We start from the raw sequence: 22,579 nt of genomic DNA, 5'->3' as shown, positions 1-22,579 counted from the left end.
CACCCAGTTTTTAGACACCAAATTTTTCGAAAAAGGATGCATCTTATACATAGGGAAAAACGGTATATCTCTTTACAAGAGACACACCAAAAGCTCATAGAAAAGTTGAAAGCAAAAGATGAAAAAAGATTTACCAAAAAATATTACCCCTAAGAAAGGCAGTATAGCTTTATTAATATCAGTCAAATTAAGGGGCCGGCTGAGTGACTCAGTTGGTTAAGAGCTCGCTCAAGAGTTTGAATTCTGAGCAACAGCGGTTCGATTCCCAGCCTGAGCTGAGCAGCCACTGAGCTGCCAACAGGTGGCAGGATTGCTCAGCTTTAAAAAAAATAAAAATAATATCAGTCAATTTAAGTATTAATACTAAAACCATCATTAGTGTGTTAGTACAAAGTAATAAAATGTATAACAAATGCAAGAATTCTCAACTTGAATATGTTCCTAATAAAATAGCTTCATAATACTTAATATAAAAAATTAGTAGGTGCCAGCTGAGTGGCTCAGTTGGTTAAGAACGTGAGCTCTGAGCAACAGGGTCGCCAGTTAGGTTCCCACATGGGCCAGTGAGCTGTGACCGAGCTGTGCTGCTGCTGAGCTACCAACAGGGGGCAGGATGGCTCAGCTGTTGAGAGCACGTGCTCCTAACAACAAGGTTCGACTCCCTCATGGATGGTGGGCTATGCCCACCTGCAACTAAGATTGAACATGGCACCTTGAGCTGAGCAGCTGTGAGCTGCCATCAGGTGACCGGATGGCGACTGGACTTGGAGCTGAGCTAGCTGCACCCTCCACAACTAAGACTGAAGGACAACAACTTGGCTGTTCCCCTTCCCCAACCTCCCAACACTGTTCCCCTTTCCCAATTCCCCAATAAAATCTTTTTTAAAAATTAGTAGAACTACAGGGAGAAATGGATCAATCACCCCACGAAAGTGTGAGATTTCAACGCAATTATCATGAAAATCATGTGATATCATACAGACCGTGTCCTCCAACCATGATGCAAGAAAATTAACGTTCAATTAGCATACTGACATAATACTCACATAGGCAGAAGTAAAAATCCCAACCACCATCTGAATAATTCATGATGAAAATTAAATCATAATGGGAAAAAATGGATGAAAAATTCAAAATGGAAGTTTTAAAATACTTAGGGCTGAATGATAAATAAAAATAGTACATATCAAAAGGTGTGGGGAGCTGGCCGAGTGGCGCGATGGTTAAGAGCTGGCTTGGGACGCCAGAGGGCCCCGGTTTGGATCCCACATATGAGGGCCAGTGACACTGCCCTCCACAGCTAAGATGCTGAACAACAGCTATACCTGGAACTGGGTTACCTTGTGTCGCCGGCGACGGCGTAAGCTGCAGCCCCTGTGGCAGTGGGTTGCCATGGGCTACCGTATGTAGCCAGCAGCCAGCGTGAGTGGCCAGCAGCCGCAGTGAGCGGCCGTCCAGAAGCCGTCGACTGAAATGCCTCGCCTGGGAAGAGCGCAATGATGGTGCCAACTTGGGCCAGTGAAGCAACGTCCTCCACAACTAGACTGAAGAACAAAAGGACAGCAACTTGTCTGTTCCCCTTCCCCAATTCCCCAGCACCGTTCCCATCCTCGCAATTCCCCAATAAAAACTTAAAAAAAAAAAAAAAAGTTGTGGGAAGCAGACATGTTACACTTGTTAGTTTGAAAAACTATTCTAAGGTATTCTATACATTCTATACATGACCTTGTCTCTTGTAAGTATTTGATTAGTACTATTCAATGGTGATATTTTGGTGTCTTTATTGTCACATCATGCTACTGATTTTCAATGCTCTTTTTACTACTGGAAACAGAGTCAGTAATGCCTTTAAATATAATCATATTAGAAAATCATTCCAGAAGCCCCAGAACCAATTCAGAAAGTATATTAAAAAGTTTCCATTTTGAGGTGGACTGGTGGCTCAGCTGGTTAGAGCGCGTGCTCTGAGCAACAGGGTTGCTGGTTCGACTCCCTCACGGGATGGCAGGCTGCGCCCTCTGCAACTAGATTGAAAACGACGACTAGACTTGGAGCTGAGCTGCGCCTTCCACGACTAAGATTGAAGGACAATGACTTGACTTGGAGCTAATGGAAGTTTCTGTTTCTCCAAAACCACTCTTGGTCACAGAAAATTGTATGAGCCAGAGTTCTCAGGAAAAACTGTAGCCACTACCCACATACAGCCCACCTACAGCTATTGCACAGCTGAAATGGGGCAAATGCAACTGGAGGACTGAATATTAATTTTTGTTTAATTGTAATTAATTTTCATTTAAATAGCCACATATTCGTATAGATTGTGGCTATTGTATTGGACAGCTAACTCTAGACCATACTTTTAACCCATTTTACAGATGAGGAAAATGAGAGGTATTTTGCCAAAGGTGCCCAACTGTATGGTAGCAGAGCCAGGCATTGGACCCATGCTGCCTGCCCAAGTCACGGGTGTAGGAATCAGGGGGTGGAAATGGAAGTGGCCCTACTCACCATTCCTCTTAGTGATCCACTGACACAATGTTTGCTTCTTGTCCCTGTGACCTTATGCTCTACTGGTCTCTAGGTCTTAGTTCCAAAGGAAGGAATACGCCACTAGTAGACACAACAATGATTCTGTTACATTGAAAGTGAAGACTGCCTCCTGGCCACCTTGGGCTCCTCATGCTTCTGAATCAACAGGCGAAGAAAGGAGTTATTATTCTGGGTGGGGTGATTGATGGTAATCACCAAGCGGAAATTGGACCACTCTTCCACAATGGAAATAAGAAAGAGTGTGTCTGGAACCCGAAAGATCTCTTAGGGCATCTCTTAGTACCATCATGCACTAGGATTAAAGATGATGGAGAACCACAGCCCAGGCCAGGCATGACCACTGATGGCCCAGGCCCGTCAAGAGTGAAAATTTGGGTCTACCTACCAGGCAAAGAAGCAAGGTCAGCTGAGGTGCTTGCTGAAGGCAAAGGAAAGATGGAATGAATGGTGGAAAAGGGTAAATAGAAATACCAGCTACAAACAATCATGAGACAGGTCAGTTAAATGAGGACAGTAATTGTTACATGGTTTCCTTATTTTGTTATGAATATGTTTCCCTGTGTGTGTAAATATCCTTGTTTCCTTCCCTCTCTTAGCCACTTATCACTTACCATAAGATGTATTCACATTACATCACAGTGTTTAAGTTATAGGATATCAAGGAAAAGAGTGAACATCATCCAAGGACTTAGAAGGAAAAGATTAGTGGGTTTTCAGTCATACGCAGGACACTTACATCATGTAAGGCAGAAGCATGGCTTTGTTGTAGTCTTTATTTAGGGGCTAAGTATGGTTTAATGAGATGCATTGGATGCCAAGTCAACAAGTGTTAGGCTATGATGGTTAATTTTATGTGTTAACTTGGCTAAGTTATGGTACCCAGTTGTTTGGTTAAACACTAGTCCAGATGTTGCTGTGAAGGCTTTTTATAGGTGTGATTAACATCTACATCACTTGTCTTGAAATAAAGCCAATTAGGTCCATAGTGTAGGTGGGCCTCATTTAATCTGTTGAAGGCCTTAAAGGCCCAAAAATGAGGTTTTCAGGAGCAGAAACTCTGCCTCAAGACTGCAACATAGGGCCGGCCAAGTGGCTCAATTGGTTAAGAGCGCGAGATCTGAGCAACAGGGTCGCTGGTTCGAGTCCCACATGAGCCAGTGAGCTGTGCCTGAGCTGAGCTGCCCTGAGCTGCGCTCTTAGCAACAAGGTTTCCAGTTCAACTCCCACATGGGATAGTGGGCTACGCCCACCCATAACTAAGATTGAACACAGCACCTTGAGCTGAGCAGCCAGATGGCAACTGGACTTGGAGCTGAGCTAGCTGCACCCTCCACAACTAAGACTGAAGGACAACAACTTGGCTGTTCCCTTCCCCAATTCCCCAGTAAAATCTTGAAAAAAAAAGACTGCAACATAGAATCTTGTCTGAATTTCCAGTTAGTTGGGCTTCCCTGAGATTTCGGACTCAGGGCTGCAGCATCAACTCTCACCTGAATTTTCAACCTGAAGGTCTGCCATGATATTGTGGATTTACCAAGTCTCCACATTTGTATAAGCCAATTCCTTATTCCTTAAAATAAATCTCCATCTCTCTCTCTCTCTCTCTCTCTCTCTCTCTCTCTCTCTCTCTCACACGCACGCACGCACGCACGCACGCACGCACGCACGCACGCACGCACACACACATCCTATTGGTTCTGTTGTTCTGGAGATCCCAGACTGATACAGCTAGGTTTGAAGGTGTGTAGGTTTGAAGGTCCATCCTTGGTGTGCACTGCAGCGTTGTGCCTCCAGCTTCTGCTCAGTGCTCCATGGACAGCATCTACCACATGTCACTGTCCATGTTCCCAGGTTGGACACCCATCCCTCCTACAAATAACAGGGTCATTCACCTCTGTCTGTGTGTCCCTGCAGAACCTGTGTGAGAAGATGCCTTTAAGATATTGCTTATGTGCCCTGGGGGTGAGGGGAGGTGGGCAAAATTTCCCCAGTTTGAGAAACCCTGGCCTAAACCTGTCTCTCTGTGTGCCTTCCCTTCCCTCCCCACCTCTGACTCAAGCTCAGGACATAAAGTTGGGAGGACTGGGAAAGCTGTAATTTCATCTCTTGGGTGTGTCCTGTACTTCCAGGTGGCCTGCGTCTAGAAAGACTGGAAGATGCAAGAACTTGATGCGTATTCAATTTGACTGAGGGAAGAGATGGGGTGGGGGCATTTAAGTGCTGTGCCCTATAGTGTGCTCAAGCTATTTCCAGCTCGACAACACTTTGGTGTTCATAGCAGGGCTATTGGGTTTGGCCCACGGGAATGAGTTAGATGCACTGATTCCTTGAAGCACGCCATGACAGACCAGAGGGCCCCCTCTGTTACCCTCTAGCATGGGGTAGAGAGAAAGCGTGAGATCAGTGATGCCCTGGGTTCCACCTGCAAAGCCTCGGCTCTAATATCTGGGCTCACCGATCACACACAGTGACTCCCCAGCTATAAGGAAAGACACAGTTATCTCAGGTTTCGCTCCCAGAAGAATGTGGTGGGATTCCAACAAAAGGGACAGTGGTTCAAGTCCTGGCCAATGGGAGTGGGGTGTCAGAATCCAGTCTCTGTGCAGGGGGGCAGGGCTCAGGAGGACAGTCCTTGCAGACAGATCAGCAGGAAAGAGGACGGGAGTCCATGTACAGGACCCTCCCATCCTCAGTGCTCATATCGAGTGTCACTTCTCCCAAGAAGTTTTCTCTGACTGGGACACCCCTCCTCAGGGTCTTGGGGTGCCATGGAAGGGGGGGAGCATGCAAGGGCAAGGCCAGTTCTGAGATAAGAATGACCTTCTGGGGTAGGTGGGGATGGACTGAACAGGGAGACTGAGGCCGGTAGCTGTGAAGAAGGCTAGGGTGAGGGTCCTGCGGGAGCAAGACCTGACCTGGGGTTGGGGCCGGGGGATAGAGGGGACATCAATGAGCCGGGGGAGGAGGGACCAGGTTTGGGGAGGGTTGATGAGGGAGAGTAAAGGATAGCCAAGTGACTGAGGGACTGGAGAACCCTGGGATGGAAGATGAGCAGGTCAGTGGAAAGCTCTGGGCTCAAATGGACTTGGTGAGCATGGAGTAGGGAGTGCACCTGGTGTGGGGAGTGGGGGGATACAGATGTCTCCTTGGAGTTGCTCAGGTGTCACTCAAGTCAAAACTCAGGCTCATCCTTGACTCCTTGCTGCCTCTCACTCCCACCTGCACTCAGTCAGCAAATCCTGGGGGCTTGCATTAGAAGAATTGGAAATGGACCCCTTCTCCCCACCTCCCTCCCATGACCCTGGTCAGCCCCATATTCGCTCCCCCTCCGAGCCCTCTGCCTCTCCTCACCTCTGTAGTCTGCACTACACAGATGCCAGAGGGAGCCGGTGAACAGTCAGACCCTGTCCTGCTTTTGCTCAGCACTGCCCAGAGCTCCCGGCTTCCTCAGTTCCCCGGGATGAGGGACTTGGCTCTTTCAAGCCTCAGTTCAGACACACAAAATGTTGGACAGGAGTTCCAGGGCCACACACCAGAGGTAGTCTGGGTACCAGAGTAGAAACCAGGCCAAAGCAGGGCTGCGGCCAGACCCCACCTGGTTCCTCACCTCTCCTCCCTCATACCTGGGATCCTGGGCCCCCAGACCCCGCCAAGGATGCCTCCCTGGGGGAGGGGGTTCCAGATAAAGGCTGTTGTGGCAGGGGGACCCCCAAAGGGCCTCAAGTGCCAGGCTGAGGGCAGGGACTTTGTCTTGGGGCGATGGGTAGTCACCGCGGAAGGGCTGTGTGTGTGTGTGGGGGGGTCAGCTCTGAGTGTAGAGAGCCCTCTGAGGCCACCTGGTGTTAGATGGAGGGAACAGACTGGAGTATGGGAGGCCAGGCAGAGCAGGATGCCTGAGCTGTGGCCTGGCCAAGGAGAAAACGGAGCATAAAGAGGAAGGAGCAGGAGGAACTACTGTTGAAGACCACTGGGCTGTAGGGGATGAGGCCTGGGGTCTGGCCACAAGACGGGGTGGATGGTGGGGATGTCCCCGACATGGGGAATATGGAGGGAGGAGAGTTTGGGGAAAGAGGAATGAGTTACTTCACAGTGAGTGAGAGGGGCTTCCCAGGAGCAGGTGGCTGCCCAAGGCAGAAGTTCAGGGTCAGATGAAGGAGACCTTCATGGTTGGTGGTTGAACCACTGGAGGTGATGAAAGACTCGTGGGAAGAGGAGGAGCAGAGGGGCCGGCCGAGTGGCGCGTTGGTTAAGAACTGGCTTGGGACGCCAGAGGGCCCCGGTTCGGATCCCACATATGAGGGCCAGTGACACTGCCCTTCACAGCTAAGATGCTGAACAACAGCTCAACCTGGAGCTGGGCTGCCATGAGTCGCCGGCAACGGCGTAGGCTGCAGTCCCTGTGGCAGTGGGTTGCCATGGGCTACCGTGTGTAGCCAGCAGCCAGTGTGAGCGGCCAGCAGCCGCAGTGAGCAGTCGTCCAGAAGCCGGCGACTGATCTGCCTCGCCTGGGAAGAGCGCAATGATGGTGCCAACTTGGGCCAGTGAAGTAACGTCCTCCAGAACTAGACTGAAGAACAAAAGGGCAGCAACTTGTCTGTTCCCCTTTCCCGATTCCCCAACGCTGTGTCCCTCCCCCAATTCCCTAATAAAAATCTTTAAAAAAAACCCACAAAAACACACACAAAAAACCCCATAATTTAAAAAAAAAAAAAAGAGGAGGAGCAGAGGAAAGGGCAGGCCTCAGGCCTCGGTGGAGGTGAAGAACATCTGGGGAGATGCCCAGGAGGACACTGGTGGCCCAGGTCTGACTCACCAGAGGTGGTGAGAGGAGAGGCGCTGATGTCACCTCGTGTGGGGGTAGGGCGCCCTCCCAGTGAGTCCACGAGCAGACTCTGGTTGTGAGCCTCCGCTGCACATGGGGATATAGATGCCATCATTCTCCCATATTTCCTGTGGGAAAATCAAGAGCCAGGGACCCCTGGATATTGGCCATTGATCCCCTGAACAGTCAGCCCCCATCTTGCAGCCCCTTCCCATATAGGCGATGGCTTTCCAGACATGGAGAGGGGCCATGTTTACAATAGGTCTCATCCTTCACTGACTGGGTGACCGGAGGTCAGTCCCTCCTGCTTTCTGTTCCTCCTCATTAGTTAAACAAGCCAAGGTAGACTCTAGACAATTGCTCAGGGCCCTCTAGAGTTCTGAGGCCCTGTAACACAACTTCAAATTCCCAAAGCCTTGGGTCACCTTAGTGATGACCTTCAGCCTCCAGACAGCAGAATCCAGATTTCAAGCCTCAGAACCCAGAATCAAGACTGCGGAATCCAGAATAAAGACTCCTGTCTTCCAGTCTCTAAATTCATACTCTACAGTCAAGATTCTAGGAAACTAAGAATCATAGAAGCCAGGCTCATGTGTCCCAGTCCAGCTTCTTAAATACACCATGCAGATTTGCAGCTCCAGACTTCACATTCCAAAGTCAACCCATGAAACCTCAGAGTCTACATACACCTAGACCCTAAGGTCCAGGCTTCAAAACTTAAAATCCAAAATCTACCGTTCGTCCTCCAGCCCCAGGCTTCACACAGCAGGTGTGAAGGTTTCTTAACTCAAGTTCTAGATTGCAAATACCAGACTCCAGACGTCTAGTTTGAACTCTAGATTCAAAGGCCCAGGATCTAGAATCCAAGCCTGAGACCTGCCACTCAAAGGCCAGACTCCAGGATCCAGTTTCCAGACCCACACTCTAGAACACAGACTACTCCAAAATCCACACTCTAGACTTCAGGTCATGAATGCCCAACTCTAGACCCCCCAAATCTAGAATTCAGAACTGGCGATCCAGAACCAAAGGTCCAGAACCCAAGAGATCTGGACCCAGAATCCAGAGCCAGAGAGTGAGATTCAAAACACAGAGACTGAAGATCCAGAATCCAGAATTGAGGGCCTAGAATTCAGAACTGAGGCTCCACTCCAGATTCAAGTCCAGAATTCAAGATCCAGAATCCTACTCCGGGCACAAGAGGCTTGGCTCTAGAGTCCAGTTTCTACACTCACTCCAGACCCCAGATTCCAGATTCCAGGCTCCAGAATCCAGGCTCTGTGTTTTGATTTCCTCCAATTTTCAACTCTTGCCCTCCCGCCTCCTCCCCCTTGAGAAACTGCCCCTGGCAGGGAATTCCTCTTTGTAGACTCAGACAAAAGTTTCAGCCCAATAAATGCTTATTAGGCCTCGTCTCTCACCCCACCAGCCACCTAGGCGTCCCGCCTGTAAAGTCCACTCTCAGCCACCTCCCACCCCACCCTACCCAACCTCCCTAGATCCGGGTGGCATTGGAAGCTTATAAATTCCGACATTTAGGTGCCTGCTACTCTTCTGCCACCCAAGCTGCCCCAAATGCTGCTGGAGGACCTGGAGGGGGTGAGATTTTGGGGACAGGAGTGGGGGCGGTGTGAGGGGACACATGGTCTGCCCTGGGAGGGCGGGGGGACATGGATCACCTGAAGGAGTTAAGTGTCAGGGCATTTGGATAGGTCCATGTGTCCTTTGCTGGAGCCTCAAGTTGAACTTGAACCAAGAAAAGGTCCTGGAGATACAAGAAGGAGCTGCATTGGGGTAGGGGGAGGGGATGGAGAGAATCAGGGAGATGGCCCTGAAAGCGCTTGTACTAGCGCCAAGAACAGAATCAGGAGTTACCACCGGTTCAGGTCAGCTCAGCACAACTCCCTGAGGCATCCCATGTGCCAGACCCCAGGCTGCTGGGGACACAGGGAGAACCCGATCTGAGCGTTCCTGGGGATCTGTGCTTTGATGGAGGCAGAACAGGCACTGTGGGACCCAGCAGAGATACCTGTTAGGTATCAGGGCACCCCAGAGAAGGTGGGGGCTGAGCCTCAGAGGGAAAAGAGGAATTTGGAAGGTGAATTTGGAAGCTTGCTGGTGGAGACAGACACCACTGACTGGGAGAGGTCAGAAAAGGTCTCAAGGAGGCAGTGGACCTTGAAGGGAACGGCACAGCTCGAAGAAGGAATGGCCCAAGCAAAGGCGTGCAGGCATGAAATTGCAGGAAGGAAAGTGGAAGAATCAGCTATGTTTAGAAGGGCAAGGTCATGAGAAACCTGGGAGGGGAGAAGCCACTCATGTCCTCAAAAGTGAGGCTAGGGGCCTGGAACTTTTTCCTAGGGGTACTGGGGATTCGTGAGGGCTGTGGGCAAGAATAGGACATGAACCCTGTGGGGTCATGTAGAGGGACAGGGTGAGAACTTGAATGGAGGGACAGACTGGGATGGAGTGGGGTCTCAAGAGGCAGGAGCCAAGACTGGGATAGGGCCTAGGGAGTGAACGTATTCTGAGCCAGGGCCTTGGGGATGGAGAGAAACCCAGGGGCATGTGGAATGGTGCTGGAATCTGACTGGCTGTGGGGCTACCTGGGCATCTGTCCCAGTGCCTGGAAGAAAGGCAGATCCTTCAGAGTTGGGGAACCAGGGAGGAAGAGCAGGTTGGGGGTGGGAGTTTGGGACAAGAATGGTGAAAAGAAGTTTCTTAAGCAGCAGATAGAATGAGTTTGCGTCTGGAGGGTTCCGGTGGGAGCTGGGGGGTCCAGCTTCACCTCAGTACACTCTCTCCCCTCCCTAGATTTCAGCAGAGCCCTGGTCCCTCTTCCACAATGTGGCTTCTCCTTATCTCCTTCCTGCTCACATCTGCAGGTGAGGTGGGCCCAGGTCAGGTAAGGGTCTGTGGGAGTGGGTTGTCCCCTAGACCACCCCCATCCCCAAGTATATCCAGTCCCTGCAATCTGCCAGCCCCTCCCCTAGGCAAAGACCACCTGATGACCCCTTTCTTGGCCCTACCTCAGCCCCATGCTGACATCCTTGAGTCCTCGTTCTACCCCAAGAGCATCGGGGGCCTGGGGCTGCTGTGGAGTCCCCGTGGCCCCTGGGGCCCCTCACTGCCCGTGACAACAGACACAGCCTTGGGGTGGAGCAGACCTGAGTTTGAGTTCTGGGGCTGTCCCTTCCTTGCTCTGTGATCTTGAGGAAAGTACTTCATCTCCCTGGGCCCTGCCATTTTCTAGTTGCTTAACGTCTCTGCTGGGTTCCCCAACTGTCCCATGGAGATAACAACAAACGTGTGAGGCACTAAAAGGTGCCGGGCCCAGGGCAGTGCCATGTGAGGGTGTGCTAGCTGCACTGAGAGCTCAGGATATGCCAAACCCGGTGCTCAGAGCTAGGGATGTTCATCTAGTCAAGGAAATATGTCTATGCGGTGGGCTACTGGCCTCCTTTGACAGGGAAGCGGGCTGTGGCTCACAGAGGGGCAGCCACTAGGCCAAGGTGACCCCAGGTGGCAGGAGAACTCCAGTCCACATTCAGCCACCACTCATGGAGGAATTAATTGTAACCTGATGCCTCTACCCTGGGGGAGTTAAGGGTGGCCTTTCCTTAACCCCCACACACATGACCCTCTTGCCCCTGGGGGCCCCTCCAACCTGCTGCCAGCCTCCCCTTGGGCTCTGTCCCTGCTCTCCCCTCCCTACCTCCCGCCTGCCTGCTGCACCCAGCTTGAGCTTCCACCCTTCTCTGGCTTGGACTGGCCAGGTGCGGCCTTGGTGCCCAGCTGCTCAGCCTGCACCCTCTGCCCTTCTCTGAAGGACAACCTCACCCTTCCCTTATTAAGCCCCTTGTCCACACATCCGCGTTCCTTCAGCCTTGCCAGGGCCCTTGGCCCAGTTCCTGACCCTAGCAAACAGAGTATGGGCATTTGGTCTTGGCTGTACAAATCCTGCCCGGGTCTGGGTGTCTGTGTGCCTGGCTGCGACCTTGGGACATATCCACGTTGTCCAGTGTAGGGGGTCATGGTCCTGTGACCTTGACAACATCCCTGCTGAGGTCCTGTGTATGATGCAGTTCCCCGTGTGTGGCGGGAGGGGAGTGCAAGGCCCTGTGTGTCCACATCCTGCCCACATGTGTGAGCCGGGTCCCCATATGTTAAACCCGATGAGTGACCTTGAACACCAAATGACTGACTTGTGGGCGGAGATGGATCTAGAGACGGATAAATATGTCCTGTCCTGGCTGCTGTGTCTCCAGCTATGTCCTTGACCTTGAATACCCAGACCTGTGTCCAGATGTTGCCCTGGGGTCTGATCTAGTGTGTCCACATCTGAATGTTGTCCTTCTGGGTCAGTGTCTATAACTTTGAATCTCCATAAAGTGGCTTGGGGATGAATCACAGTTTCGACCTTGACTATTTTTGTCTGGGTCTGGTCATACATCTGACTTACTTTGGCTAAATTTGTGTCCACAACCTGAAAATCCACATATATGTCTGAATAAATAAATCTGTGTGTCCTTTGTTTAAAATAACTAATATTTATTAAGCAGTTACAATGGCATCATACACACACACACACACACACACACACACACACACACACACACATACACACTCACACTCTCTCCTATTTAATCCTTACAACAATCCCATTTTACAGATGAGGAAACAGAGGCATAGAGAGGTCAAATAGTTTGCTCAAAATCTCATAGATAATATTTGGACCCAGGGGGGTTTCACCCTAGATTTAACCCCAATATTATAGACCCATGTCTGTAAACAAGTTTTGGGGGGCCTGAGTGCATGTCAGTGTCTCTCTCCATGTACTCTTATTAAGGACCCTACATTGTATGGCCAGACCCCATTTGCAACTGTGCCCGTCTGTGACCTGGTATGTGCAGTTCCACACTGGAGGCTGTAAATTTAGGTCTGAGCTTCTATGTCCAAATCTGTGTATGTGGGTATGTGTGTGTGTGTATACACCCATGTCCTAACTGTCCATATTCCTACACACATATGAATCCCTGTGCTGTGATTCTTGGAGCTGTAACCTATGTATGTGCAGGTGAGTTTCACCTTAAAGGGCTGTCCATATCAGCTCCTCAATTTGGAAGACCGGTTGTGCCTGTATACTTGCCCATGACATTGTGTGGTCACGTCCATGTCCTCGTGTGACACTGCATTTGGCTGAGATGTCCAGACTCTCAAGCCAAGACTGTGTGTCATACATATTATTGAGTGGCCACATCCATTTGATGTTTGTGACAGCTCCGTGACCTTGAATGGCTGGTTCCAAGAGACCATCTGTCTGGACTATATCCATTGTCCTTGTCTCCACTCCCAACACAGAGGACTTCTTCACCTCTGGTCCTTTCCCCATCTTCTCTCTCCCAGAGTCTTGTAGCAAATGGGCGGTGGGCAGGGGCAACGGGACAGTTCTGGAGAAAACAAGCAGCAATTGTAAAACCTAGAGAGAAGGCAGTGCTTAAAAATCAACAGCAGGCACATCTTAAGAAGTTAGGGGAAGGCAGAGGTGAAAAATGTGTAGTGAGGGCAGGGTACAGGGAAGGTGTAGGATGTAAGGAAAAATGCTCTGTCCTCAGAGATTCCCCTCCATCCCCTCTCCCAGCGGCCCAGGACGACAATGGCGAGATGCTGGAAGGGGAGGAGTGTGTGCCCCACTCCCAGCCATGGCAAGTGGCCCTCTTCGAACGCGGACGCTTTAACTGCGGTGCTTCCCTCATCGCTCCACACTGGGTGCTGTCTGCAGCCCACTGCCAAACCCGGTATAAAGGCAGGGCTCAGGGTCCTGAGGGGGCATGGCGGGAGGGTTTTGGGATCTAAGAATCGTGGATTATGAGGAAGAAAGAGCTGGAGCTTACGGGTTGAGTTCCAGGTGTGTGCATGACTATGGACACTTGGGTCTCCGAGGGGCAGAGGCTGGAACTATTGTCTAAAGGGCCTTGGGGAGAGGGTTGTGGGAGACCCAGGTTCCCAAAGGGTCAAGGGACCCCAGGTTGCCCGCTCTTTGATTTTTCTGTTTACTCCTCCCCCACGCTTGCGGGTAATCACTCGCCGGTACAGTAACATGAGAGTGCGCCTGGGCGAGCACAATCTGCGCAAACGCGATGGCTCAGAGCAACTGAGGACTGTTTCTCGAGTCATCCCACATCCGCGCTATGAAGGGCGCAGCCATCGCCACGACGTCATGTTGGTGCGTCTAACCCGGCCCGCGCGCCTCTCCCCACAAGTGCGCCCGGTGGCGCTGCCCATGCGTTGCCCCCAACCCGGTGAGGTCTGTGTGGTGTCTGGCTGGGGCCTGGTGTCTAACGGTGAGCCTGAGACAACAGGAAGACCAGTGTCACAAGGTGAGTGAAGGACTGGAACCGGATGTCAGACATCTAGGGACCCTTTGCTCCAGGGCTCTTGGGCAGAGGGTACAAGGACCTGAAAATTTCTGGATTCACTCCAAGTCCACTGTCCTCCCCAGTGTATCTCCCAGATACATTGCATTGTGCCAACATCAGCATTATCTCCGCCTCATCTTGTAAGAAGTACTACCCAGGGCACCTGATGAATACCATGGTGTGTGCAGGTGTGGAAGGCGGAGGCACGGACTCCTGTGAGGTCAGAGCCGAAAGGGGACCATGCCGGGAGGGGAGCGGGAGAGAGACAGGTTTGGGAGTTGGGATGGGGCCGGGTTTTTCTTGCTTTGGGCCACAGAAGATGCCAGGCGTAGGTCTGGGGATGGAAATGGAAGAGCAGTTAAAATGGAGGTGAGGTTGGAGTTAGAGACGGTGGTGGGGTTGGGTTGGGTTTGAGGTGGGCAATGTGGTGGTTGGTTTGAGATGGCATGGGCTGAAGTTGAGAATGGGAATGGGTTCGGTTTGATTTTAGATGGAAAATATATCTGGGTTGAATTGAGGATGGGGTAAATTTTGCTTGGGATGCAAAAGACATGAGAATTGAGGGTAGGGCTGGGTTGGAAGTGAGGCTGAGTATGGGCCTGGTTTAATTTTGAATGAGGAAGTTGTAGGGGCTGGGTTGGGTTAGGGTTGCATGGGGTGGGCTTGGACATGGGCTGGCTGAGTTGTATTTGGTTGTGTTGGTTAGCGGTTGGGCTGGATTGGTTTGAGTTAAACTGGGTTGTGATAAGTTGAGTTGGGGTGGGTTGGACTCTAATTGAGTTTATGATGGTGATTAAGAGGGGGGTGGGGACACTGGATCAGAAGGTTCTCACTCAAGCTTCCCCTTCTCCCCACAGGGTGACTCCGGGGGACCTCTGGTCTGTGGGGGCATCCTGCAGGGCATTGTGTCCTGGGGTGACGTCCCCTGTGACACTACTACCAAGCCTGGTGTCTACACCAAAGTCTGCAGCTACTTGGAGTGGATCAGGGACACCATGAAGAGGAACTGACTCTTTTGGCCTACCACCTGTGTCTCTGACTGAGCAGAAGCTTCCGCGGCTGCTCCATTCTAACCTGGGACAGAAGTGAGCCATCCCTCAAGACAGCATTTGTCCAAGGCCCAGATGTTAGCCAAGGACGTATCCCGTCTGAGGCCAGAGCTGGCGCTCAAGGTCACCTGTTTAACACCAAGATAACAGAGAGCACTGATGCAAGTTTCTTTGTAAAAGTTTCTGTAACTTTCTTCTGGGATGAAGGAGAACGGGAACCAGGGACTGGGTGGGGAACCCAGATCCACTGTACACTGCTCCTTTTCGCCCGTTGCCCTGATCCCTAGATGAGGAGAAATGGCTTCCAGCGGGGCCCTGTTTACTCAACACACATAGGATCAGCTGTGTGATCAAGCAAAAGAGCAATATCACTCAGCCTCAGTTTCCCCATCTGTAAAACAGGGATGACCTCATAGGGCTGTGAGGATCAACTGAGGAAATTCATATGAGTTTATTTAAAAGGGCCCGGCACTGGAAAAATACTATATATCTCTGGACCCCAGTGAAAGAACACATAATCAAGAATGACTTCATTTTCTTCGAGATTTAGTTCTGGGCTTCCTGGTAGCCATGGCAAAAAGGCAAATACTCTCCCTTCCTTAGGCAGGTTCCTGACACACAGCGGAGGATGGGACCCTGTGAGCTTCTTTGGTTTTACTGATGAGCCAAGGGAACGTGTCAGAAGCCTAGGGGTTTACCACGGAGGCTGCAGGAGTCTAGTTCCTGATTCTCTTCAGAGATCCAAAAAGTATGATTTTCGAGGTTACTGAATGTTAACATACATGAACCTGACACCAGAGACCTAAATATTCCATTGGGAGAGGGGAGATTGGAATTTATGGAAAGGATGCTCTTGACCTTGGCAGGATTCCTGGGACTTTGGAGGACATAACCTTGAGTATCCAGACCTGGAGAACAAGGAGTGGGGGGAAGGGATAACGGGATCCCAACATTGCTTGGGGGGGACTATCAGAACCAGCCGATATGTTGAACAGTCCTGAGGGGGGGGGCGCGAGGATTAAGAAAAGAGACAGAAGAGAGAGTTACCGGGAGGACTTCAGTGAATACTGAAGCCCCGAGTTTATTTTCCATCACCATTCTATACATCCAGGGTACGTGCAAAACAGAAGGGACAAATATGCATTACCTCATTCCAAAGTAACTCATTGATTATCTAATAGAAACTTAAAGGTCAGTGGGGACAATTTCTTCCATTATCCCAGATAGCCATCTATCTTAATGTGTCTCCCAAGGCACTGGCCATTCTCACCACATACCTCGAGGTTGAATAAGCGCCCTCCAGGTGCAGAAAGAAGCAAAACAAGAAGCAAAACAAGTTATGCTTCAGTACAGCCATCCTGCATGGCTCCCAACAGGGGACATTGGATTTTGAAATGCTAGGGAACTTATTCAGGGAAACCACTGAAACTTCATATTCCTGGACCTGGGGGTGCTAGGACTGTGATGGGTACCCTAAGATTTTCTTATGAGAGGAACAATAGATTTGGGGGCCTAGATACTGAGTCTTGGAGTTCAAGACTCAGGGCATTCTGAAAGCCAAAGCTTGTATTTCAGGGAGAGCTGGAAGCTGAGAAGCCAGCATCTTGGCTCAGAGCAGTGCAGGGAGACGGGAGTCAGAGCCTCACTGTTGGTATTTCAGGGTACACTGGGTCTCGGGGTATGTGGCCTTACATGGGATTCAGGTATATGGGGCTTTGTATTGGGAGGGTTACTGATTCCTCCACCCTCCTGTTTCTGTTCCCACTGACTCCCCTGACTCCCCTCACTGGCTCTGTCCCCAAGAGCAAGGCCCCAAGAGCTCCAGGTCCTGCTCTGGCTGGCCTCAGCCCCAGGAACGCTTCCAGCACAGTCGGCCTACAGAACAACAGGTGCTTGCTCTCCCATCCCTTCCACAGCTCTGGGGATGGGAGGAGGTGGCCAGCCCCCCCAGGCCCCAGGGGCAGGGCCTTGGCCAGAATCTGGGTGCCAGCAGGGCAGGGGCGGGGCCCTGGGGGGATGAGGCCTTTTAAAGGCTCCTCAGGGAGGCTCCCAGCTCCTAGCTCACCACCTGCCTACCCTTGGACACCTTTGTCACCATGTGGTTCCTGGTCCTGTGCCTTGCCCTGTCCCTGGCAGGGACTGGTAAGCCATCGGGAAGAGGTGGGAGGGGAGCGGGCCCTGACTCTCATGCTGCCCTCATCCCCCCAATATAATAAATCCTTCCCCTCCCACCCAGCAGCCCAGCCTGCACCCTCCAACCCATAGCCCACCCCAGACCAGGATCCCAGGGTCTTTCCCATCTCCCCCACCTCCATCCCCAAATCCCACCCTAGCCCCTCCTCATAGTCACCTTCCCCACAGTCCTCACTCCCATACGAGGTCTCTGCTCCCTCCCTGGAACCCCCAGAACTTTCTAGTTTTCCCGTCTCAGACCACTGCCGCAAGTCTCTTTACAAAGGGAGTCCTGGGCCAACTCTTCCTGTCTCCCTGGGGGACTCCAATTCTTCCCAAGAGCCCCCAACCCCACCAGACACCAGACCCTAGAGCCTTAATCACACCTCCTAGCCCCTAGTTCTCTATAGCCCAGTGGTCTGGCTCCTGGGCCCCCAAAACCTACCACACCCTGGAGACTTTGCCCATCCAGCTGTCAGCTCTCAACTAGGTCTCCCAGTCCCTTGCATTGGATCCCTCCCAATCCTCCCAGGACCCCCAAATTCCATTAGACACCTCCGCTTCTTCCCAGACTTTCTGGTCCATGACCAGATGGGTCCCCCATCTTGGTATGGGAGTTGTTCCTTCCCTGACTCTTTGCACCCATCCAGCACCTCCAGACTGCTCCCCCAGCAAGAACTCCCAGAACCCCCAACCACATGCTCCTTTCCTTGCAGAATTTCCATCCTTCCTCGAGTTTCAGCCCTTCTCCACCTTCAACCCTACTGGACAGCTCTGGTTTTCTGGGACAACCCCCTCCCAGGATCCCAAACACCGTCCCAGCCCAGCTGTCTTGCCTTACCTCCCCCAACTACCCCAACATGGGACTCAAGAACCGCACATCACATGGGTCCTGTCCTCACTACGTTCTCACAGCTGCTTAGCCCCTGATATGTCTCCTCCGTTCCTGTCCCAGCATCACTCCCAAGGGACCCCAGATCCCTCAGTACCCTCAGACTGTGACCCCATCCCCATAGAATCACCTGATCCCAGAATGGTTATCACCAGGCTCTTCCCCTTCCTGAGCGCCTCCTGACTCCAAGCCTGTCCCGGAGCCCCACCCCTCTTAGAATGCCATCCCTGGTTCACAGGACCCCAAACCCTGCAGGGTCCCTCTCCCAGCCTAACTTTTTCTTTCACTCTTTGGCCTGGAACTCCAAATTCTCTCAACCCTCCCAGTCCCGATCAGGGACCCCCAAATCACCCCAAATTCCCCAAGTGCTCTTCTTGGCCTCTCAGACCTGATTCCCTGAATCCATATCCTTTCTAAAACCCTAAAAGTCCAAGCAGACCCTAACCATTTCATCAGCCTAGAAGTCCCTTAACTCTCCAAAGCCTTCCTCCCCAGCCTCTGAGTTTTGGGGCCTTTATCCTTGCTTTCCCCTCTCAGAACCCAGAGCTTCCTGTCCCCCAGTCCTAGTCCCCAAATCGCTCCCGAAATCCCAACCTCTTTGCCCAATGCCTGATCCAGATACTGCCTTGTTGTCTCCTACCCTGATCCCTGGGGTTGGCTCTGCTCAGCATAACATTTCCCCACCCAGAACAGCCACCAGCCCACACCCTGGGACTGCTGGAGAATTCTGGGCCCTTCCCAACACCCCTTGCCCATCTTCCCAGTCCCCCAGCCCTGATCCTTTGCCCCCATGTCCCTCCATGTCCACAGCCCAGCGCCCCCCTCCCGCCCCGCCCCATTGCCACTTCCACCCACCCTGACTCAGCACCCCCTCCACAGGTGCTGCGCTCCCCATCCAGTCCCGGATTGTGGGAGGCTGGGAGTGTGAGAAGCATTCAGAACCCTGGCAGGCGGCCTTGTACCACTACAGCAGATTCCAGTGTGGAGGCGTCCTCGTGCACCCCCAGTGGGTGCTCACGGCTGCCCACTGCATAAGCGAGTAAGGGTAGGAGGTGTCGGGAGGGGGTGTCTGTGCCCCCACAGGACTGGGCAGCCAGCACTGTTCCCTCAGACAACCTCTGGGGAAGATGGGGGACCTAAGGCAGAGAGGGCAGGATGTGGTCCAGGGTCACAAGGGGAGAGGCGGAGCTGGGACTGGGCGACCCCAGGGAAGCCCCTCCCATGACTGCCTGGGCATCTCTCTGTCTCTCCCCGTGTAACTGTCTCTCTGTCCTATGTCTCCCTCTGTCCTGTCTGTCTCTAGGTAACTGGCTCTGTTGTCTGCCTCTGTATGACTGTGATTTGTCTCTCCCTCTCTCTTCTGTCTCCATATCTCTGTGTCTCTTTCTGTCTCTGTGTCTCTCTGCTGCCATCTCTGTCGCTGTATGTCTCACCTTCCATCTCTCTGGCCCCTCTCTCTCTCTCTGGTTCTCTGCCTCACTCCTTCTCCCCATTGCTACTGAGCACCCTCATCCCAGGATGGGACTGAGAGGGGCCCCCCAAAAAAGGAAGGGGTTATCCCCAACATTTGTGGGGGAGGGGCTTCTCACACTGCCCGGGACAATCGCCCACTCCAGGGGGACACAAGAAAGGGCTGGTTTCAGTTAAAGCTGGGTGGGGGCAATCGAGGGAGGACAGAGAAGTGAGGAGAAAAGGGAGCGAAGTGTGCTGGGGAGGGAACGGGGACTCTGACCTTGGGCTGGGGGCCAGGCCACCCGCCTGCTGGGGAACCAGCCCCACAGCCCCAGCTGCAGCTGAGCTGGTCCCAGGCCCCTCCTCCCCACCTGTCCCACCCCCTCCTGTCCTCCCTCCCTTTTCTCTCTCACTCTGTCACCTTCTAGCCTCCTCTGCCTGTTTCTTATTCTCTCCCTTTACTTCCCCCATCCCTTTCCCACGTTGTCTGTTTCTCACTCTCCTCCCTTGTTCTGTTCTTTCATTCCTGCTTCTTCCATTTGTCTGTTTCTCACTGTCTCTGTCTTTTCTCTTCCTCATCCTGCCTCCTTTCTGCTCCCTCTATCTCTCCGTTCTCCCCTCTGCCTTTCCCATTTCCTGTAGTTTTTTAAGCTCTCTGTTTTTCACTCCCTTTCTCTTTGTCTCTGGATCTGCCTTTCCCACTGTCACATTCTTTGGCTTTCTCCGTCTCTGTTTCTCCATGATTCCAAACCTTTCACGTGCTCAGCTTTTTTCTTTGTTTCTCTTTCTCTCCTTTGGGACCTGCCCCCACGCTGCCCTGCCCCTTTTCTCCCTTTTCTCCTCCTCTCTCCTCATTCCCTTGGTCCTTCTCTCTCCCCAGTAATTACCAGCTCTGGCTGGGTCGCCACAGCCTGTTTGAGAATGAAGACACAGCACAGTTTGTCCAGGTCACTAAGAGCTTCCCACACCCTCAGTTCGACCTGAGCCTCCTGAAGAACCACACCACCAATCCAGAAGACGACTATAGCTACGACCTCATGCTGCTCCACCTGGCACAGCCTGCCCAGATAACAGACACTGTGAAGGTCCTGGACCTGCCCACTCAGGAACCCCAACTGGGGAGCACCTGCTACGCCTCTGGCTGGGGCAACATGGAACTAGATCCAGGTATGGCGGGGCCAGACCATGCAGGCTGGAGCCCAGACACCGGGGTGTGGGGAGGAGGGAGATGGGGACCTGGACTCCAGGCGCTGAGGGAAAAGGGCTGAGGAGCCAGGTGGGGTGGACCACAGCCATGTTTCTCCCTGGCCTGTAGTTGTAGTTGAGTACCCAGATGAGCTCCAGTGTGTGGACCTCAAGCTTCTGCCCAACAATGTGTGTGCTGAAGCCCACCCCCAGAAGGTGACAGACGTCATGCTGTGTGCTGGACAATTGCAGGGTGGCAAGGACACCTGTGTGGTGAGTCAGTCTGTCTCCACTCCCCCCCTCCCCCCACCCCGTGCCTCAGCTCCCTCCCTCTGTCCCTTTTCTTTCCTACACCCCCCCTATCCACCTCCTCCACATCACCGGTTCACCTGTTACTCCTGACACATACTGACTGTCCAGTGCAAGAAAGGTACTTGGGAAAGGTGACATCTGTGATGAGTCCCGATGGTGGGAGGGTCCCACAGATGGATTCCGCTCCTCCTCCCTGCTTGAACTGTGGGGACCTTCTTCCTGGACCCTGACCCCATGCACAGAACTTGAACCCTAACGTCCTACCCCCACTGGTTAGGACTCAAGCCACTGTCCCCTCTGTTGGAAGCCCACCTTCTAGGAGTGGACTCTGGAGACAATTGTGTCTTTCCCCATAGCTGTGAGCCCAGGTCTAAAAGCTGGGATTCTGTAGGCAGAGCCCGGGACTCACTAACCTCCCTCTCTCCCCTTGTGCTGTAGGGCGACTCAGGGGGCCCGCTGATCTGTGATGGTGTGTTTCAAGGAATCACATCCTGGGGACACTCCCCGTGTGGCCGACCCAATATGCCCAGCGTCTACACCAAACTTCTGCCCTTGCTGGACTGGATCGAGGAGACTATGGCAGCCAACCCCTGAATGTCCCCACCCTGTCCCTGACCCCCAGTAAAACCAAATATGCATCAAATTCGCATCAAATTCGGGTGTCATCTGGCCTTCTAGACACGAAGCACCTGGAAGCCCCGGACTGACCCAGCCCAGGCTGGAGCCTCCCAGGCATGCAGTAATGTGCAGGGGGAGAGGAAGGGGCAGGACAGGTGTAGACAAACAAGTAGAGAAAGGAGGCAGGGACTCCAGACGGGTTCGCACACGCTGGGCCAGACCCTGCCCTGGAAGAGAGAACGCAATGGAGGGTCGGACTCTGAGAGGCTGGGTGGCGCCCACTTTTTACTGTGGCTGGGAAGCCAGAAAGGGGCAGAAAGCTATTGCAAGCCACGCCTTCCTGGGGAGGGGCTACATCAAAAGCTGGGCAAGGTCGTGTCACCCTGGGGCAAGACTCGACATCTATGGGCCGGACAGTTCCAATGACGAAGTGGGGCTTCGGGGCGTGGCCTGCGAAGGTTGGCAACCCGGGGGCGGGGCCACACCAGGCTTGGGAGGAGGGCCACACCCAAAAGCCACACTAGGAGGGCTGCGCAAAGAACGGAGAGGAGGTGGTGTCGGACTTCGGGGGTGGGAACGGGGTAAAGACTCAGGAGGAGGGAACAGCCTCAGAGGGTGGGTCCTAGCTTGAGGGGCGGGACTTTGTCCCCTCTCCTTGGAGGGTGTGGCCTGTTAGGGAATGGGGCCTCTAGGAAGGTCTAATCTTAGGCGCAAAGCCACGATAAGGGAGGAGGACCTCACCCGGCCGCCATTACCAGTCAGTGTCCTGAGAAACAATTGCTTAGAGAGGCTTGACCAGGTGTGTCCCGTTAGGGATGAGTGCGTTGGGACGGTCCACGGTGTGGCTGGCATCTGCATCTGACCGCTGTTTGAACGAGCCTCTCAGGGAGCTCTGCTGCAAGGTCCACCTGCGAAAGCTCACCTGCCACTCCAAGGAGATGGTCCTTTCGCTCCACATGCCCGCATGGTTTAAGTAACTCAGGGCTCCTGCGGGTGGGGAGTAGGTGGGTTGTTGGACTCCGAGCCGCGCCCTAGGTCCCGCCTCATCACTCGAGGCCGAGCCCCATCCAGCCCCCCATCCAACCGGAGGCCCTGCCTCGAGTTCTCC

At 52.8% G+C, this 22,579-nt stretch overlaps 2 protein-coding genes and 1 long non-coding RNA gene across 3 annotated transcripts in view; 2 read left to right on the top strand and 1 right to left on the bottom strand.

The window, feature by feature from the left end:
• Positions 1–8,940: 8,940 nt before the first annotated feature.
• LOC109390989 (kallikrein-15-like) lies at positions 8,941–14,801 on the top strand. Its single transcript, XM_019658146.1, has 6 exons — positions 8,941–8,971; positions 10,187–10,257; positions 13,014–13,170; positions 13,469–13,752; positions 13,875–14,011; positions 14,649–14,801. Exons 2-6 carry the CDS (start codon positions 10,218–10,220, stop codon positions 14,799–14,801), a joined length of 771 nt encoding a protein of 256 aa, XP_019513691.1. The 5' UTR covers positions 8,941–8,971; positions 10,187–10,217.
• A 2,091-nt stretch (positions 14,802–16,892) lies between these two features.
• Positions 16,893–21,491, top strand: LOC109390988 (kallikrein-1). The gene is made up of 5 exons (XM_019658145.1): positions 16,893–16,982; positions 18,784–18,943; positions 20,237–20,523; positions 20,672–20,814; positions 21,292–21,491. The coding sequence occupies exons 1-5, from the start codon at positions 16,937–16,939 to the stop codon at positions 21,445–21,447; spliced, it is 792 nt and encodes a 263-aa protein (XP_019513690.1). The 5' UTR covers positions 16,893–16,936; the 3' UTR covers positions 21,448–21,491.
• Positions 21,492–22,322: 831 nt separating this feature from the next.
• Positions 22,323–22,579, bottom strand: part of LOC109391049 (uncharacterized) — a 3,466-nt gene continuing 3,209 nt past the window's right edge. The window contains exon 3 of the long non-coding RNA XR_002125710.1: positions 22,323–22,458. This is a non-coding gene — a long non-coding RNA (uncharacterized LOC109391049). The remainder of the gene's footprint in view (positions 22,459–22,579) is intronic.

The sequence above is a fragment of the Hipposideros armiger genome, unplaced genomic scaffold, assembly GCF_001890085.2.
Source record: "Hipposideros armiger isolate ML-2016 unplaced genomic scaffold, ASM189008v1 scaffold_283, whole genome shotgun sequence".
Lineage (NCBI taxonomy): Eukaryota > Metazoa > Chordata > Mammalia > Chiroptera > Hipposideridae > Hipposideros > Hipposideros armiger.
This window is presented reverse-complemented; position numbering and strand designations above follow the sequence as displayed.

What these genes read in the sequence shown, in the direction of transcription:
- LOC109390989 (XM_019658146.1), top strand. Translation starts at nt 10,218, where the DNA reads ATGTGGCTTCTCCTTATCTCCTTCCTGCTCACATCTGCAG. An exon ending in GCAGCCCACTGCCAAACCCG is followed by an intron (nt 13,171 to 13,468) that starts GTATAAAGGCAG and finishes TCGCCGGTACAG; the next exon opens with TAACATGAGAGTGCGCCTGG. An exon ending in AGGAAGACCAGTGTCACAAG is followed by an intron (nt 13,753 to 13,874) that starts GTGAGTGAAGGA and finishes TGTCCTCCCCAG; the next exon opens with TGTATCTCCCAGATACATTG.
- LOC109390988 (XM_019658145.1), top strand. Translation starts at nt 16,937, where the DNA reads ATGTGGTTCCTGGTCCTGTGCCTTGCCCTGTCCCTGGCAGGGACTG. An exon ending in GCTGCCCACTGCATAAGCGA is followed by an intron (nt 18,944 to 20,236) that starts GTAAGGGTAGGA and finishes CTCTCTCCCCAG; the next exon opens with TAATTACCAGCTCTGGCTGG. An exon ending in CAACATGGAACTAGATCCAG is followed by an intron (nt 20,524 to 20,671) that starts GTATGGCGGGGC and finishes CCTGGCCTGTAG; the next exon opens with TTGTAGTTGAGTACCCAGAT.